A 19,964-nucleotide genomic window follows, 5' to 3' on the forward strand; every position below is an offset into this window, starting at 1 on the left:
ATATTCAGGGTTTTAGCCTTTGTCTATTCATGATTATTTATGTTCATGCCTTTCTGATCCAGTATTACCCATACTGCATGTCTTTTTAAAACTTCCTGGGACCATATTATAAAAGCCATTTACTATTTTTTTTTAGTGGGATACCTTTAGGATGTTTATTTATTTTGTTTACCTTATTATAATGTCTTTATAGCTGCCTGATGCAAAACTAAAAGAGATGTTCCATAGCCAAACTACTGTATCTGTCAGCACATACGCAAACTGAAATCATAAAAGCATTCATATGCTTTAAATAAATGTTATTTTAAAGCTGTTCTTTATTCATTTCTGTTTATTTTAAATTCAGTACTTCAGTCAAAATGAGAGGTGGATGTAAGTCATGTTTAATTTTATTACCTCTGGTCATTCACTTCTTGTCCATTCAGAACAATATCATTTTTTTTATAACCAATGCTGCATCACCAAGCACAACCTTATTCAGTGTTAATCTGTCATTTATAAATACAAAAATTAAAACCAAAACAAACCACCAATAAAAATAATGACCATACTGTGCATTTGTTCTGGCTTGTTGTGCAAGTAGTTGTAGCTTAACTCCATAATGAGCTAAACGTTACGCTTCTTGGCGTCTGAGGGAAAACCTCACGAGCAGTGCGCATTACCTGCCTGTAAACGTGATTTATACTGTAAGTCACTTTCAGCATTTAAGAACATAAACGTAAACATACATAACAATGACCTTACTTATATAACAGTCTAACTAGCTGTTAATGCTCATTCTCTGTACAAAGCCTCAAATTCATGTGTGACCCTGTCTGTGAAATCTCAATCGAATTACGAGATTAGAGCATCAAACTTTGATTTCAAGCATTACTCAGTCAGTATTAAAGATATCAAGGTGCTTCTACTATAAAGCTCAGTGCAGAGCATTACGTAGCGCAAAAGGTCATGGGTTCAAACCCAGGGAACACAAACGGATTAAGCTTGTAAAGCACTGTAAGATTGGATAAAATGCATAAATGTAAATAGCAAGGTAATTTTTACACAATGCTCTTTACATTATGTACGATTTTAATCACTAAAAAATGACTTCAGCTGGGTTTTCACAGGCATGGTCATACATTTTCATGGCACAGTCACGGCAGTGAAGGTTAATATCAGTATGGAAAACAAACTCGTACTTGTAAAATATGTCATTTTTAAGTAGCAATGCTTTGAAAAGACCAAAGATTGCATTTTTCTCCTACCTTGAAAAACATTGGCATTAAATTTTTTTTTTAAATAATATAAATGACTAAATCTATATCAAAGGGACTTTATTAGACCCTAAATTCCCTTACTATACCCAGAACATAATAAAATTCTTCTGAATGAATATTCTGTAACATTAGTGTAAACGTTTTAAGTATTCTTTAGCAACGAATATGAAAAATCACAATACTATGATCCAACAGTGCAAAATGAAGAAATAACTCGTAAATGTTTCTTTCTGAACCAGCGACACTATCACAGTATTTCCTATCAGGCAGCATGTTAGTTGTGTGATTCATTTGGGGGACAATAACCTGAGCGCTTGCAACGTCATCTCAGTAAACTGCTTTAAATTTCCTTCATTCATTCATTAAACAACTGGTTTCACGAAACAAATCATGCCACTTTTTAGATCTGTTCTCTGAGGTCGCTGTTGTTAAGTCACTGTGATGTTGTTTCCTTGCTGGTGTTGTGCGGTCCTGACGGGGACGTTGTAATGGCGGTCGTCCTCTGTGACGATGCACACGCATGGCCACTCGTGCTTGTGGTCGTCTGGGTAATGCGTCACAAACTCGACCGTGTCCGTCATGTACAGACGAAAGGCTTGGATGGTGTGTTGTAAGGCATAGCCCAATAGAAACATCTCTACCTGCAATGCAGAAATGAGAATAGCTTCATTACTTTCATCACCTTTATAAGTTGCTTTGTGTGAATTATTACTTCAAATCAGGAAACAACCATTTTTGACTTTGTATACATAGGACTGCAATGCTTGATTATGACTGCGTGGTCAGGAAATTTTACAGTAAAATATTGTAAGTGCAAACACATCACACAAGTCTCTACCTGTTCTACCCCTCCACTGAAGCCGATCTGACTCAGGTGATTGGCCAGGAGGGTTTTGGGGTTTTCTGATGTGTCGCGGGCAAAAAGGAGCCAGCAGAACACAGGCACTTCTTGATCTGCCACCATGTTGCCGTGAAGCTCGATAGCTTTGGCCAGCATCAGAAACTTGAGTGCTTCCAGAAGACCATACTCTTCCTCACCACCTTGAAACACGCGATCACACAAACTCTGCCGCTCCTCTGGACTCTCGCAGGCTGCTGCTGCCTGCCACTGCAAAAATACATTATTGCAACAATGCAATAGACCTTACGTTTAAATAAGTAATAGTTTAATAATAAACAATGAAAATAGGTTTACTTTTGTCTTAAAGAGGTCCAGATAATATATCATCCTCTCAACAGAATCCTTTTCACTTCCCCATGTACATTCTGGAGGAAAGGCCCATCCACCTATCAGATGTTCCTGAGCTTCTATCGTTTCCGGCAACTGTGAAATAGACCAATCAGCATTTGTTTAAGTCATATTCGCAATTTCACACAAATGTCATTTATCAAGAGTCAATAATGAAGCAATGCTTTTCAATGAATTACAGTGAAATGCCGCTACATCGAAAAGCCAGAGGGCGCTCTCGTGCAGAAACTCAATATGCGCTCCAGACGAAGAACCATACACAAGCAGCTATGACACGCAGCTTCAGGAAATGGCTTATGCATATATTTATATTGCTGTTCTTCAAACCGTTTCATGATAATATAGAGTATGTATAACGATTATGTTTGACGAGTGTTGCTTTTTCAAATGCACGTTATAAATGACTCAAAATAACAGTGATTTCAGATCAATAAGGGCTTACTGATCAAAAGCCGTAGTACACGAAATAGCTATGAATAATATCAGCTGTGCGATTCAGAATAGAGGGTATGCACGTGCGTCGCCTTCGGCGAAAGTGACTGTGGTTACGCCCACTGAGTGGCAAAAGACAGAGCGGCAGAATTTGTGTTAAAGGAATAGTCTACTCATTTTCAATATTGAAATATGTTATTACCCCAACCAAGAATTGTTGACACATCCCTCTATCACCTGTGCGCGCGCACGCAAGCACCGGAGCGCGCCGCGACGCTTCGATAGCATTTAGCTTAGCCCCATTCATTCAATGGTACCATTTAGAGATAAAGTTAGAAGTGACCAAACACATCAACGTTTTTCCTATTTAAGACGAGTAGTTATACGAGCAAGTTTGGTGGTACAAAATAAAATGTAGCGGATTTAAAAGAGGAGCTACATTTTATGGCGTAATAGCACTTTTGGGAGTAATTCAACTCGGCGCAGTAACACTCTCCCTCTCCCATTATGAGAGTGAGAAGGGGAGCAGACTTTTCAGGCAAGTCAAAGTACTCCCAAAAGTGCTATTACGCCATAAAATATAGTTCCTCTTTTAAATCCGCTTAGAAAAGTGCTACGTTTTATTTTGTACCACCAAACTTGCTCGTATAACTACTCGTCTTAAATAGGAAAAACGTTGATGTGTTTGGTCACTTCTAACTTTATCTCTGATTGGTACCATTGAATGAATGGGGCTAAGCTAAATGCTATCGAAGCGTCGCAGTGCGCTCCAGCGCTTACGTGCACGCACACAGATGATAGAGGGATGTATCAACAATTCTTAGTTAAGGTAATAACATATTTTAATATTGAAAATGAGTAGACTATTCCTTTAATATTTAAGTACATTAACGTACTTTTACTCAAGTAAAAGTACACAATTTTAATGTAATTAGGTATTAAATAAATGTTAATATGCAATATAAAAGAATACACAGTATGATTCTATACTTTAGAATGTAGTGAAGTAAACATTTTCCCGAGACAAACACCATTATAAAGCACAGATACTTGGAAAATGTAATAAAGTATTGCCCACCTCTGCTATCAAGTCCAACTAAATTCAATTTAAGCTGATAATAGTCCGTTTTACTGGCATGTAACAAACAAGGCCTATCCTTTCCAATGTTTTGTCTATGATGCGCAAAAGATTAAATAAACTACAGAATGGCATTGAACGAACCGAATAGTCTTTTATATTGTATTTCAGTTGGTTTCCAAGTATGCAAAACACTCACCGACAGAAAGCCTTCATCCTGCAGCCAGGCGGGAGTGTTTGTGCTGTTTGCCAGTACCTGGTACAGTGTGGCACGTAGGGCACAGTAATTGTCACCTCTCACCTGTTTTAGACCACTGAAGCTACGGGCCATCTCACTATAACCCTAAATCAAAACATTAAAGAAATATTTGACTTTGAAACATGAAGAGGTACTCAAAAGATACAGATATGTTTGAAATAACAGATTTTTAGGGGTATGAGGGGTATAACTTTTATAAAATAAAACTATTCAAAATGTCTATGTTTTTAAAACACTAAAAACTTCAAACTATAGACAGTAGAATGAAAAGGAGCTAAATAGATTATTAGGAGCATCAATAGGAGAGGTCACTTTTGATGTCATTTGGTTCGCAATGATTTCTTTAAAAAATGGATCTATTATTTTATAGTATAATGTAATGATTCATTTAAATGATCTCGCACCTTCCTGATCAGTGCGCTTTTGGTTGTGTTGCCTTTCCATTCTCTCTCACTGTAGGCCAGTATATCCACTGCTGGAGCTAAACTACTTCTGCTCTCTACACCAGGAACTTAATGAGAAGAAAAACACATCAGGACAAATACTGTGAAATACTGATCTAAAGGTAGAGAAGCTCAAACTATCGGTTAAAAAACATCTACTGCTTTATCCAAAGCAAAGCATAAGGGTGATGATATAATTGCAGGTACATTTGACCCTGTAGCACAAAACCAGTCATAGTTGCACGGGTATAGCCAACAATACATTGTATGTGTCAAATTATCAATTTTTGTATCCCAAAAAGTATTAGGATAAGATTATGTTCCTTGAAGATATTTTCATAAATATTATAAAAAATGTATTTATAATTTTAATTGCAATTTTCTTTTTCTTTTTTGCACCTTCGGACTCCAAATAGTTGTCAGTTATTCTCCTATCCTAACTAGGGCTAGGCAAAAAAATAGATTTTTCGATTAATCTTTTTTTACGTAGTCGATTCAAATTCAATTCTCAAAGGCCACAAATCGATTTTTTTTTTTATTAAATAACCTGATCCTGTTTGATCAAGGAATGCGACTGTTCTGACTTTTTTCAGCATACATTTTTCATCTTGCATCAAAATTGTATTGTATTTAACATAATTGTATGCATTTGAAAATTAGAGCTGGGTTCTGAATCAAAATCGAAAACCAAACAGAGAATCGAAATGGAATCGATTTGATAGCTCGTGAATCAAAATTGAATTGATCTGGAACATCTGAATCGATACCCAGCCCTAATCCTAACACTATTGTCCTTTTATTCAGCATTTAAATGATGTCGAGCATTTAAAATCGAGCAAATTCAGAAAAAGTACTTTTATGACTGGTTTTGTGGTCACATTATTATAAAAATAATGACATTGGACACCAAGGGCCAGATTTACTAACAGTTTGTGCCAGTGCAAATAGGGTGCCAGTTCTGCCGGACACGTCCCGAACAGGTTTTCATGGGTGCGTTCTCCGGAAGGCGCGTTCATATATATATATATATATATATATAGGCTAGATGTCTCGTCCGTGCTGCTGGCCAATTGAGTGGAACGTCCGCATTTTGGCGGCCATCTTGCCACATGACGCTCGCTCACTCGTAGCGTTGGGTTTTAATGATGCGGGTACTTTTAAATGACCATCACTTGCTTAATTTTTTAATTTGGTTTGTTATAAACGTCAAAGATCTACCTATGACACTGCAGACCTATACTAAAAAAAAATAAAAAATTCATGAAACATGTTAAAGCATCCAGAATTATAGCCATGTTAATAACGTTTCTAAAAAAACAAACTGTTTGAAAGTCGGTAGAAAACCGAGCAAGTTATGGTCATTTAAAAGTACCTGCACCATTAAACTCAATGCTACAAGTGAGGGAGCGCCCTGTGGTAAGATGGCCGCCTGGTGATGCCGTAGGGACTCGGCCGTAAGACATCTAGCCTTTATACATATCTATGGTCGAGAATGAAAGGGACATGTTTTTATATTGACCAAATTAAATGTGTTAATGTATCTTTCGCCCTATATGGAAAGCAGGGTGGACAGATAATTACTCAACATGTTTAATCTGATTGATTTCATAAGTTATTTACGCCTGCCGGCTGTGCAAAAACGTTGCTTTGTTCCGCTATTTTGATTGGAAGTCAATGGAAGGTCTGTTTTTTCCCCTAAAAAGGGGCGGTGACGAAATTTACAGTCAAGTTCCCGGATGTGCCGGTAGTCCGTATACACTAGATAGCGCCTTGGGGGTTCTGAGCATGCGTCAAAACCGCCGCCATCTTGGAACAGGGGTCTTGTCATAGGAAGTAGCTAGGTAAAGCTGCTATCTCCGCCTGTACTTCGAATTCATGGACGATGCCGGACTTTTGTGCTGCGTATGGATGTTAGGCCTACTAGCACTATGCATTATGGTTAGAAAAAGTAGATTTTCAAAATATCAAAACTTTATTTTTTTCTGAACTAAATGCTAAATACATGTCTGAATGTTGAAACGAACCAAAAGAAAACAAAGAAAATCGCATTCATGACGATTTATGGTGATTTTATTTTCTTTACACCATTGCCTACAATGACGCTGATGCGGGATTCCCGTTTCAAGATGGCGGCTCTGTTTGACGCATTCGGTCCAATGAACTGCCGTAGCCAAGGCGACATCTAGTGTACATATCTATGGGTCACGTATGCGTCGAGCAACGCGACTTCCGGACAACGAACCCAAAATCCCGTTCCTGAATCCGGCGGAACTGGCACGAATGGCCATGTGCAAACCATCATTTTGTTGTTAAATAACAACTGTCTGGGTTTACTAAAGAAACGCAGTGGATCATTAGTGCTGAAAAGGTGTGGTCTATTTTTTTTTTTTTTTTGCGACGGTTCCTGGGGCAGTTTTAGGCTAGTGGTTTGCGTGCTGGGCGTGTAACCCCAGTGCTGCCGGTTCGAGGCTCACGACTGGGGGTTGCGACTGTGGTGCCCTTGAGCATGGCACCCTAACCCTAATTGCTCCCCGGGTGCTGCAAAGATAGCTGCCCCCTGCTCCGGGTGTTTGTGTGTTCACAACTTGCGGTGCGTGTGTTCACTATTCACAGGATGGGTTAAATAAAGAGGTCACATTCCAAGCATGGGTTAACATACATTGGCAAATACTCACTTCTTCACTTCACCTTATTGCACAAGCATTTCTAGAAGTTTCCGTTTCAGATGCAAAACTTATGAGTATTTAAATGATTCACGCGACGCGATTTATTAATGTTTGCCTGTGTCATAGGACTGGTATTTGTGGCATTATTTAACAACGAAAAAAGCATGTCTTAAACCATTTTGCGCTTGAAATGGCTGCAATTGTTGCTGATAGGAGGAGGAGTCATAGAGATCACAGAGTGTGTGGTGCAATGAGAAGATTTTTTTCAACACGTAACAGTTTTTTGGAATGCCAAAGGAACGTATTATTCAAAAGTATTGTTTGTCAAGTCATGTTTTTTTTTCTTTTTGCTGGAGGAAATAAGAGGAGTCACAAGGAGAAGTTACACAATACCAGCTGTTTCAAAACTTCTTGTCATTCTTTTCATTGTACTATGGCTCCATTAGTGGAGACTTCACACCCTGCTTTTTAACCTGCGATGTCCGTGGTGCTCCAGGCATTATCACTAGCACGTGATGAGAGTAAGCTCTGCTTATTTGTGATGTTGAACTAATTTGCTCTTAGTAGATTGTGTTGGTCATTAAGGAAATGAGCCATTGCGTCGGTGTCATTTAATTTGAGCCTTTTTAGCAAATAACCCACAGAATTTCCACTCCAATCGGGCTTTTTTGGAATTGTGCTCTCACACTAATTTGCCCCGTTTAGTAAATCTGGCCCCAAATGTACTTGCAATTGTAATTACCCAAAGCACATCAAGGTATACTGTACTTAAATCAGTATGTATATTCCCTAGAAATCAAACTCATGACCTTTGCTCTGGTAACCCAATGAGCTACAGGATTACACAATCACTAAAGCAGATAATCAAATATGATATCATATTCACACCTTGAATTGCGCAGTCAATATAATTCAGAACTATAGGGTTGAGTCATGTTTATCATGCCCATTATTATCCATTGATTTGAGTGATACTTTTCTGTAGTTGGTTAATAAATGCAAGCCTACATTCAATTAGACCGTACAGTGATACAAAGAAGTGAATCATTAATACTTGTGAACTCCAGCACTGGTGTTGATGATGGCTTCTCTTTACTGGCTCCCTTTTCAATTTCCTCCGCTCCCAGATATAGGTCTGCACTCCTAAAACATCAAGGGGAACTATTACGCATATGATGTTGACAGATGACTAACAGTCTTGAGGAGTCTACTTGGTAAAGCGACATAAGTAATACAATATGTACAGCATGTACCAAACACCTTTGAATGATAATTACTCAGCATGACTTAACTGGATTACTCTGAAGTGCCTTTGGCTTAAGTTTTGTGTGGCTTTACGCAATATATTACTACCTGGATGTGGAAGGAAGTGTCTTGCTCATTATTATAAAATAAATAGTTATTGTCCTGTAAACTGATTGGTTGAATATTGCAGAGGGGTTCAGCTATGATAAAAACATCAGTTTAGCTCAATAATGCATATCTTTGTACACTAAAATACAAGTAGTAGTCAAGGACTTTGCTGCCGTAACATGGCTGCAGCAGGCGCAGTGATATTACACAGCGCCCAAAAATGGTCCTAGCCACATCTGCCAAAAAAACGCAACTTTTAATTTTCTGTCGGTCTTAGTACACAATGTAACTTCTTAAGAGTCAAGTTTCAAATAGGAAAAATATCGAAACTCTTTGGTTATTTTTTTAGCGCGATGCTAATGGTCTAATCAGATTCAATGGAATGTGCCAAGCCATGCTAAAAATAGTACCGCCAGACCTGGAGATCAGCTGAAGTGATTTCAAAATGGTAAAAATCAAATGTTTAACACTAGGGGACCTGGAAAAAAAGCATATTTTCAAAAAAGTGGAGTGTCCCTTAACACAAAATCAACACATGTGTTGAAATGACACATAATGTTTAAAATAGCATAACACAAAACAATTTGGAAAAAGTACCTTGAGAAAGACAGAAGTCAAGGTTTTAGTGTATAACTTGTATAAGCACTGTTGGAAAAACTGATTAAAAGAGTGATACATACTCATCCAACTTCTGTACTTCCTCCACGCTCCCTAATGAGGGCACAGGTAACAACTGCACCTCCACTTTTCCACTACTGAATATGACTCCTCCCTTCTGGGTTTTGGAGTTTACTGGGCCTTCATTTTTCGGGGTTACATCAGATTCCTCTTTCGGTTTATCCTCTTCTTGCGTTTGAATTTCGTCTCCCTGCTTTTGATATTCCTCTTTCTGCTCTTTTGTTACCTCTTCCTGATTTTCTATTTCCTCTTTTCTTTGTTGAGGTTCAGGCTCTGCATCATCTTGGGGTTCCAGTGATTTCTCCTCCTTCAGTGCAGTAACTTCACCTTCGACCTCAGTGGTTTCTACAGCAACAGCATCGCTGTAAATGAAAAAGTATTGTGTGGTTACTGGTGCGTACTGGTTTGGTGTCCCAAAACTACCAGACTACTAGGGCGTGTTCATACTTGTAGTTTGGATCTTTTGGTTCTTTTAGTCCAGACCAAAAAAGGGAAACATATCCATTTTAAACAGCAAACTGAACCTAAACTCATATGGATAAGGCATAGACTGTAAAAAAAATAGACGTAGTGCCGTGACTTCACCCATACATTTTTGAAGATCGTTTTTGAGGCTTAAAGTAGGCAGTGCCTACCGTCACCATCTTAACTGCACGTCACCACGCATCACTCACGGATATCCGAAAATGTGTAAAGAGGCGGGAGGTGGGAGAAGCTATGCTGAAACCACACCCCCCTAGCTCGACTCTAGTGACAGCAGTGGCAGTTCAACTGTCACTCAAGTGGCCACGCCCTTAATTATGCCAATGAATTGCAGTTTAAATCACTTCAGATATCTCTGATAAAGTGAATACGGAAGGTCACAACCTGATTGGTCAGCTTTAATGATGTGCAATTTGCATACCATCCAAAACAATGCTGTGTGATAACCTAAATGCACTCACTGTACATATGAAGGAATTTTTTATTAGGGGAAACTCAAGAAGAGTCAAAACAGCACCTGCAATTTCTCTGTTATGTGTGCAAACAAAGAAATAATTAATGCACTTTCCATGTTAACAAATTGTGTGGTTTTTGATTTATCCCCACTTCCTGTTTTTGGTTTGTTTAGGTGTTTTTGGTCTGTGCTGCATTTACATTTCAGTCAAACCGCACCCAAGGTTTGGTTGGCAGGCAGTGCTCACATTTACCCACACCAACCGGGCAATTGCACCAGTGTCCTTTTTAATTGAAACCAAATCTGCCAAGTTAGATGTTGATCCAACAAGAATTATCTAACATAAAATTAACATGCCTGAAGAATTTCTCAAGCTCAATCATTTAGCCTTTCTACCCGAGCTATTTTAAAGGGCCCATATTAAGCAAAATCTACTTTTACAAGGTGTTTGGAGATGAATGTGTGTTGGCAGTGTGTTACCCTACAATGGAAAAAAAATCCACCCTCTCCTTCATTTTTAATCCCAATTAAACCAAAGTGTCTCATTAGACATGCTGTTTCGATTCCCTTGTTAATGTGATGTCACACTGATAAAGCCCCACCCACAGCCATTGCCTGACTGGTTAATTTTTCATAAAAGCTTTTTTAAATGTTTGTTAGCACATTGTAGCACTAATAGGCTAAAGATAGTCTCAGAATGCATTCAGATCTGTTTTTAACCGAAAGCACTATATCTGTTGGTAAGCCATTGAGGAGCTGTAGCTCATTTCCATTTAAAGTTACACACTTAAAAACAGCTATTTTTTGCTCCCGCCCAAATAGGGGCATTTTGGACATGCTATAAAATGATCTGTGGGGTATTAGGCACACTTGAGACTTACATTACATCTTGTAAAATGGGCATAATATGTGCCATTAAAGAATAAAATATATTTAATATTTAGGAACGCTTAACTAAGAGAAACCAAGATTTGATACCAACTTACCAAGCCTGCTCTATATGTGGGTATTTTACATTTTATAGTCTTAAACTATGTCAAAGGTAACTACAGTACATTATCTCTTAAATGTTTTCTTAAAATGAGAATGGCAGGAATGCTGTTTAGACGGTGCTTATCTTGAGACATGAAAACATCCTAACAAACAACTTTAACCTAATACACCCTATAATTTAAAGTGTTACGCTATGGTATACGCAGAACTACTCACAGAAAGAAGACAAATACTTTACTTTATGAGTCACACAAGCAGACAACTAATTCTAATCTAATAACTGATAACTAATGGTGGTGACACAACATTGCTACATTAAGCTCTGACACTGCACCTAAAACATGACATTTGTCTGGCTTGCCTTGACAAATGCTTCCCTTTTGTGAATTCATCATGCTGCTATTATTACAAATGCGATTATACTGATAGCAACAGTACTCACATAGTACTAAAATAAACTTGAAAATTAAGTGTGTTGCGCCACCTAGTGCTGACAACCACAAAATGCTGTACTAACCTGGTCGGCTCAAATGGCGTGGTTTTCTCAGTGGGACTGGATGCCGCAGAGGCACTTATGGAGTTCAGGCCATTTTGAGTACCTTCTTGCTCCTGGTGTGCAATATCTTTATTCTCCTCTTGGTTTGTCAGAGAGTTTATAACTTCAGGTGTGTTCACCTGAATAGCGCTTGTAATAAAACAGAGCCCAAGTTAAAATCAACACCTGAACACATCTGAAAATAATAGCTAAAACCATCCCAAAAGACATGCAACACTTGTATTTGTTGACCATCTTAGATGTCAATACCTGTGAGTATTTGTAGATGATTTAGAGGACAATTCTTCATTCGCAATATCTAAGACTTCCTCGCTCGGTTTCAGGCCTGCATCATCTTTTTGACACTCTTCCACCACTGTGACATCAACCTGTGTTTTATTCTCAGTGCTAAGGTTGTTCGAGTCCTTCGTTAAACCATTTTCCACACCAGGAGAGAGTCCGTTTGTAATATCCACTACGGGAGACGAAACTTCCTTTGAATATTCCTGAGTTTCAGAGGCTTCTTGCTGCAGTTTCTCAGGTGTTGACTCTTTACACGTCACCTCAGGTACACTTTCCTCTGTACCATCCAAATGATGATTTAACTGACCTGACACGCGTGAGTCGGGTTCTGTGCTGCTGTTGTCTATCACCGCAATCTCCCCTGTGTCAGGAATCAGGCTGACCTCTTGTTTCACTTCAGTGGTAACATTCGGAGTAAGTTCCCCTATTTGTAGCATTTTCCCTTTACCTGAAACATGCGTTTCTGGTTTTACCTCAGGCAAATTTATCTCAGCTTCTATCCAAGCAAACATGGGTGCCTCAAAAACTTCCTCAGCCGGTGCCTCCTTAACGGGCATTTCCTCAACAGGTGCCTCCTTAACAGGCATTTCGTCAGCAGGTGCCTCCTCAACAAGCATTTTCTCAGCAGGTGTCTCCTTAACAGGCATTTCCTCAACAGGTGCCTCCTTAACAGGCATTTCCTCAACAGGTGCCTCCTTAACAGGCATTTCCTCAACAGGTGCCTCCTTAACAGGCATTTCCTCAACAGGTGCCTCCTTAACAGGCATTTCCTCAACAGGTGCCTCCTTAACAGGCATTTCCTCAACAGGTGCCTCCTTAACAGGCATTTCCTCAACAGGTGCCTCCTTAACAGGCATTTCCTCAACAGGTGCCACCTTAACAGGCATTTCCTCAACAGGTGCCACCTTAACAGGCATTTCCTCAACAGGTGCCACCTTAACAGGCATTTCCTCAACAGGTGCCACCTTAACAGGCATTTCCTCAACAGGTGCCACCTTAACAGGCATTTCCTCAACAGGTGCCACCTTAACAGGCATTTCCTCAACATGTGCCTCCTTAACAGGCATTTCCTTAGCAGGTTCCTCCTTAACAAGCATTTCCTCAACATGTGCCTCCTTAACAGGCATTTCCTCAGCAGGTTCCTCCTTAACAAGCATTTCCTTAACAGGTGCCTCCTTAACATGTGCAAATGTTAAGTCCTGACTCGTTGAGGATACACCTTCTTTGTCTATCGGTACTGGTGCGACTCCTTCAGGTGATCCAAGCTGACCCTCTGTTTCCCTTTTTACTTGCGAGGCGTCATCCTTAGGTACTTCAACTTCATCTTGAGGTTCTTCTGAGGCAAAGTTTTGGATGTCTTGTACTTCAATCTTTTGTACATCCGTTTCCATAGCCAAGCATCCAGCCGCTGTTGGTGTCGTTTCAAGTGAGATAAGATGATCCACCTTAGAAGAGAGGGATTGTTCGGTGTGTAAAATGGGTATTGTTTTAGAGTAACTACTTTGTGCTTTAAGAACTTCGGATTCTGCAGTTGGCTGCTTGGTTATAGCTGTATCCAGTGCTGGTTTTGTTTCTTGTTGCCTGTTGAGATATTTGAAAAATAGATAGAAACATATCATGAAAAACAGCATAAAAGATTGCATCATGAAAGGAAAATGTAATTGGTACACATATACTTCAAATTCAATATTGTACATTACCATTTGTCTTCATCTGAGACTGGACTGGTGCAAGTTTCTGTTCCTGCCTTGGTTGATGTCTTTGATTCAGAGCTGTGTAACAGGCCTTTCGTCTCATCCTCCGCAAGGTGACATGGGCTTTGTTGTCCACACATTTTTGTACAACAGTTCCCCATTTTAGCACAGAACACAGTGACAGCTCCCAATAAATCAACTTCTCTAGGAAAGGTGTCCGGTTATCTAGTGCAAGACGTCTCCTGCTCCAGAAAGCTAGCCATATATGAAAATGATGTCTTCAGACAAGCTCCTATGTATCTCGAACCAATACATCTGAGCAGTGTCTGTAAATTGTAAGACTAAGGGATTTGTAAAATGGCACGGTCATCTGTTCAAACCTGTTGATTAAAAACAAACACAAAACTTCATGTAAATACTGTATGATATGTACAAATTCATGCAGAATATCTTTAGGCATTCAATAAAAAACACTAAACATATAAACAAAAAGTCTAGTTACTATCCATATGGGTAATTTGGATAAATTAATTAACTAGAGCCCGACCGATATTAGGCATTTTCCAAACTATCGGTATCGGCATTCATAATGGCAGATAAATGAATATTGTGCGTTGTGGCAAGATACACTTGGGACCTCTTCCAGCCTTGTTTGTCACTGTTCCAGTTGTTTTAAACTTCTTAATGATTCCTCTGATGATAGATACTGGCAAGTTAAGGCGAGTGGCTATTTTCTTTTAGCCATTGCCTGACTTATGAAGGTCAACACACATCTGCCTTACTTGAATGGTGTGTTCTCTTGTCTTTGCCATGATGACGAATGGGTAAGAGAATTAGGCCTCTGTGTCACGTCATATTTATACCCCAGGGTAACAGGAAGTCATGAATTACTAATTAAAAGTTTCTAGATACTCTGACCAACTTTAGCAAAAATATTTAAAACTTTATTTTTCAAAGGAATTGTTAGGGGTGCCAATAATTGTGGAACAGGTGATTTTATAATATATATATATATATCATTTATTTTATTTTTTTTCATGGAAAGTCATGGACTTTTTTAAATTATTATTAACTTGTGTTAAAGGGTATATTTTTCAAAATTTTTCTGTTAGAGATTATGCTTGTACAATATAAAAAATAATTAATTTGATCACTTTTAACACATCTTAAACAGGGGTGCCAATAATTGTGGAGGGTACTGTATATGGTTGTTGTAGTTGTTAACATTAGTTAATGCATTAGCTAACATGAATAACACTTCTACAGCATTTACTAATACAATTTAATATAAAAAATTATCAAAAAGACTAAATGTAAATGCAAATAACTGTTAACATTTGTTGATGCACATTTAAGATGGATAATTGTATTGGCATTAACAAACATTAATAAATGCTGAAAATATGTCAACTATAATGGTCTCTGTGGGTCTCAACTAGTATTGTTTAAGGGTCTGTTGATGGGGTGTCAACTGGCCCAGTAGAACACATTAAATCTCATAAGGCCCCAAACACATTACAATTTAGTACTTTATTGGTTGGTAGTAGTATTTATAATGAAAAGCATGATCATTTGTATTGTTTTTTTAAGCATGGATACACGTCGCTAAACAGTTGCAGATGCATTACTTTAAGTTTGCTGAAGCGTTAAACGATCTAAGTTTTAATTTAATGTAAAATGTTTTTATTATAGTTTGAAAATACAGTTACACATTGTGACTGAGGGTGTGTATTGCGCTGCACGGCACGAGATATTCATAGCACACCGAATGAAGACATTGTTATTCACAAATACTGTTGTAATACTGTTTGTAATACATATTTCTATACAAAGTGTTACTGTACACCAAACTTGCGTTTACCGTGAAAATCACAATACGTCACGCGCAACTGTCAAACTCATCGCGTCTAAGTTAGATCGATAACAGTTAACAGTGTAACTGCATACATATCAACAAAAAACGAGTAAGATTCATAAATGCTTAAATGTCATTATCCATACCCAACTTAAATGTGAAGAATATCGTCTTGGCTTGTCAAGACGGTCCACCATTTTCGCCTGCAGGAAGTTTGGCGTGTATTGATGGGCTGTATGTAGTTTCACTTTCCGTCTATGAATAAACTCTCTTAGCAAACACTGTGAACTGCACACGTGGTATTGTATAGTTTATTTATCGCTTCAGTTTATCTTAACGGCCAAAAAATACTTAACAAGCAGGGGGGAGGTGTTGTTTTATTAATAAACTCATATGATTGATTTAAAACAGCAGAGGATCTCAGATTAAAGGAATGCATTGAAATTTGAGTCTAAAGGTCTCCACATCTCTTCCATAAACAGCATGTCTACATTGGGAGTTACTCCAATTTGAAAGACTCTAGCTTAAACTTTATTCAAAAATGTTGTGAAATATCCTGATTTAAATAAAATGTTCACAAAGCTTTGACCAAAAGTACTGAAAATACCACAAATACTAATGATTTGTATAACAAATACCATTGAGCCATTAAAACCATTACTATTTCAGTAGTATTACTTATTTCAGTAGGATTTTAAGTGGTTTGGATTGTTGGTGAGGGGCAGAGGACACACCAGTACAGATCCCAAAACATTACCAGATGTTTCCATTAAAACCAATACATTTCCCATTATAACCATTAAATTAATTAGATTTTCTGTTTTTCAACATGTTAGTCAATATCAGAATAATGAGTCAATCTTTTCTTTAGTCATCTGAATATGCAATAATAAATGTACATAAAGCTGGTTCTTTTTTTGTTTGTTAAACAACACACTTTAATTGGATAAAACTCATTGTATACAGTGTTATCAATTGAACGCCCATATTCTTCCCCACAAGTCTTTACACAGTTATTCTTTAACAATATATAGTGTGATATTGTAAATATATTGATAGAGGTAGACTGTGACAAATAAATTTTTTAAAAATAAGTGTATGAGTATTATTTATGCATAAACATTTAAACATACCCTATCCCCTGTTGATATCATATGTAAGGGACAGTTGTCACTGTACCATTTTTGAAAAAGTTTTTAAAAATAAATCATTCACCACTAATAAAACTAAATCCCACCTCAGGTCTGCCATCTATTCGAGCCTATTTAATGAGTTTCCTGCCCAAACAGGATGTAAATCAGACACCCTTGCTGTTATCATCACTTCACGCATCTATTATCTGCTGAATATGACATTTTAGCTCTTCAGGTAACCCCAATTCTGTGACTAAGTCCAAGCAGCACTTCGATAGCTTCTCAAAACTGTCTTCTATAGAGAACACGTTCTGTAAAACAGTCCTAGATGAGTCTTCATTCATGTCTCTGACATCACCGCAGCAATCAATTGCTCCATCTTTCCCACAACAGTCTGCCCCCTTGTTACAGGAGCCGGATTCTTCACCTCGGCCCCTTTGATCGACATTTAGGTCTTCCATGTCATCTACCATCTCGGCCACACTAGGTGGAGGTCTTTCCTGGGCTTTCCTCATGGCCTCCACCAATCTATCCTCGTGTTTATCAAGTCTCTGGAGGAGATCTGTAACAGATGCCAAAGATGGGCTTTCGGGCACCTGAGCTCGACACCAGCACTGCACGGCACTGCAAGAGAAAACAGTCATGTGATCAAAGAAATGAGCAGAGGTTTCCATGCAAGAAGGGGTTTAAAATTAAGAGTGAAAATAGGTCGAAAGCTGTATTGCAAGGTAGGAGGGCATCATACTAATAGCCTATATTGTGATGCAATTAGAAAATATGAAGTATGGAGAATTTACTAATGTATACTGCAGTATTATGTAGTATTAATTATAGCGAATTGATAGACTACTGTAGTATACTTTATTATTACTGTTGAAAGGTTCAGAAACACTGTAGTAACCAGGAAACACATTACAATTTTATATATAAAAAAACTGAAGTACACTAGAGTATCTTTACACGATTTTGGAAAGCATTTACCTGTATAATCCTACCCACTGCACATGTATAATGCATGTATAATAAATCTGCATAAACACAAAAATCACAAATGCATCCGCTTACCTCATGATTCCTTTGAGCTGACCGATGGCTTTCATTTTTGTGGCTCCTTCTCTGTATCCCGCGTTGAAAGCCACCTGCAGTGACGCTTCTTTCCCGGCATCAATGCCATCTCTGTAACCATCCTGACAGAAAACCACATGGCAGTCGTTTCTAGACTGCGTTGCTATACACACTGTTTTAACCCGATTGATGCCCTGTGTGGTTTTAAAGACCCTTATGATGCCCAAAACCATCTACATTATTTTAGACGGGAAACGACTGATAAAACAGACACATCTTTAGGTGTAAGAGTGTTTTAAAAGGTGCACCCTAGATCAATGTCTGTTCACATACCTTTGCGCGTTTTTCCATGTTGTATTTCCATTCTTTGTTCTGTAGACTAATATCATCCACATCTTCGTCGAAGACATCCTCGGTACATGCCACTGATTTTACCCACGACATGATGTTTACCATGTACGGTTCGCACGAATAAATCCCACCACGCGTAAACTAAACGTTAAAAAAAGTATCAGATAAGTAAAAGATGCTCGTTTCGGCCTTTGACAGGACCCATTAACCAGATTCACATCCACATGGTCATATGACAGACGTCATCAGTATGCATATAAATGTGTTTTCTTCTTCTGGTTTGATATGAGCGCATCAAAACAGCACATCGCCACCTGTTGGTAAACATTATCGCTGCATGAATTTCAATTTAAAGTACCTCTCTGGCATGATTGTGTTTGGTTAAAATTTTGCCAGAAAGTTTAATTAATTAAAAGTAATGTTAATAAAGTCAAACGATTAATATAGTGCTAGCAAAATAATACAACACACTGTATAAATATAACAAATAAATGGCATTTCAATCAAAAATGAAAAATCTGTCATTATTTACTCACCCATGTTTTTACAAACCTGTGTACATTTCTTTGTTCTGATGAACACAAAGGAAGATATTTTGAGAAATGTTTGTAAACCATTCTTGGACCCCATTTCTTTCTTCTTTTTTTCCTACTATGGAAGTGAATGGGGTCCACAAACGGTTACAAACATTTCTCAAAATATCTTCCCTTTGTGTTCATCAGAACAAAGAAAATTTAAGCGGGTTTGTAACAACATGACAGTGAGTAAATGATGACAGAAATTTAATTTTGGGTGAACTATCCCTTTAAGAGCAACAAAATAAGAACAATACTGTAACCCATATTGTTAAAAAATAAACATAATTTTACTTTCAAATGATTTTATTTTTCCGAAAAAACGCGTAAATATTTCAATTAACATAAAAATAGTCAATAACTAGATACATAAAGACATGTGACAAGCAAACTTTTCCACCAGTGTCTTAAGTTCTGGGAAATCACTGCTCTGCCACGGTTAACTAACTAAGGACGATCAAAATGTACATTTCCATTAATTGTTGATGGTTTGTTAACCAAGCATTTGGTTAAACCTTTTCAATAAAGGTCTGTCAAGATAAGATATGTGAGATCATTTGTATTTTAAAATCATCTGCGTTTCCTTAATTTGTTGAGTTTATTGACAATGTGATGGCGTCATTGTGCGCCTCTATGTGTAATTACAGCACACTTCCGCTAGATGCCGCCAAGAGTACATTAAACAGCATCCAGTTTAGTCTGTAAATTCGCTGAAGAGGTTACTAAACACATTCTAGTCATCATGTGTCCAATAAATCGACTGTGAAAAGATATTTAGTTTACTGTAATTACCGAGTGACAAAAAAGATGGTGATAGCATGTTAGCTGGACACAATAAGTCCAATTAAGAAAACGTAAGGGAGCCTATTGAATACCAATTAAAATGCGCATTGCAGACGACGAATCTGTCAATAATATCGTCAATAGCCAATAATTACATTACGGGTAAACAGTTAATTAGAAACTCAAGGACAATTAGCCAATTAGACAAATTGAAAGACAGTACAATTTTCAGATTACAGAAAGCCTTATGAGATCAATAGGCTACATTAATTAAAGTGTCAACATCACTTTAAAAACAAGGCTTTATTTATCAAAAAGGTGTC

The 19,964-nt window shown here is 37.9% G+C and overlaps 1 protein-coding gene across 2 annotated transcripts; it reads right to left on the minus strand.

Annotated features, from left to right (window-relative positions):
- Nucleotides 1–363: 363 nt before the first annotated feature.
- LOC129425874 (uncharacterized) lies at nucleotides 364–18,531 on the minus strand. Of its 2 annotated transcripts, none has more exons than XM_055181924.2 (11): nucleotides 18,266–18,531; nucleotides 13,886–14,259; nucleotides 12,153–13,766; nucleotides 11,865–12,032; nucleotides 9,420–9,779; nucleotides 8,441–8,529; nucleotides 4,682–4,788; nucleotides 4,218–4,361; nucleotides 2,455–2,583; nucleotides 2,098–2,367; nucleotides 364–1,900 (listed from the first exon to the last, which is right to left on the minus strand). In XM_055181924.2, exons 2-11 carry the CDS (start codon nucleotides 14,038–14,040, stop codon nucleotides 1,688–1,690), a joined length of 3,249 nt encoding a protein of 1,082 aa, XP_055037899.2. In that variant the 5' UTR covers nucleotides 14,041–14,259; nucleotides 18,266–18,531; the 3' UTR covers nucleotides 364–1,687. The 2 variants fall into 2 exon arrangements, with proteins under 2 accessions (XP_055037899.2, XP_055037900.2); XM_055181925.2 differs by lacking the exon at nucleotides 18,266–18,531 and adding an exon at nucleotides 15,881–16,040.
- Nucleotides 18,532–19,964: the final 1,433 nt, after the last annotated feature.

Source organism: Misgurnus anguillicaudatus, chromosome 25 (assembly GCF_027580225.2).
Source record: "Misgurnus anguillicaudatus chromosome 25, ASM2758022v2, whole genome shotgun sequence".
NCBI classification, from domain to species: Eukaryota; Metazoa; Chordata; class Actinopteri; order Cypriniformes; family Cobitidae; genus Misgurnus; species Misgurnus anguillicaudatus.

Coding starts and splice junctions, on each gene's coding strand:
- LOC129425874 (XM_055181924.2), bottom strand. CDS start 14,040: ATGGGGAACTGTTGTACAAAAATGTGTGGACAACAAAGCCCATGTCAC. Junction 8,530..9,419: donor GAAGTACAGAAGTTGGATGA/GTATGTATCACT, acceptor TTGATGTTTTAG/GAGTGCAGACCTATATCTGG. Junction 1,901..2,097: donor TCAGTGGAGGGGTAGAACAG/GTAGAGACTTGT, acceptor TCTGCATTGCAG/GTAGAGATGTTTCTATTGGG.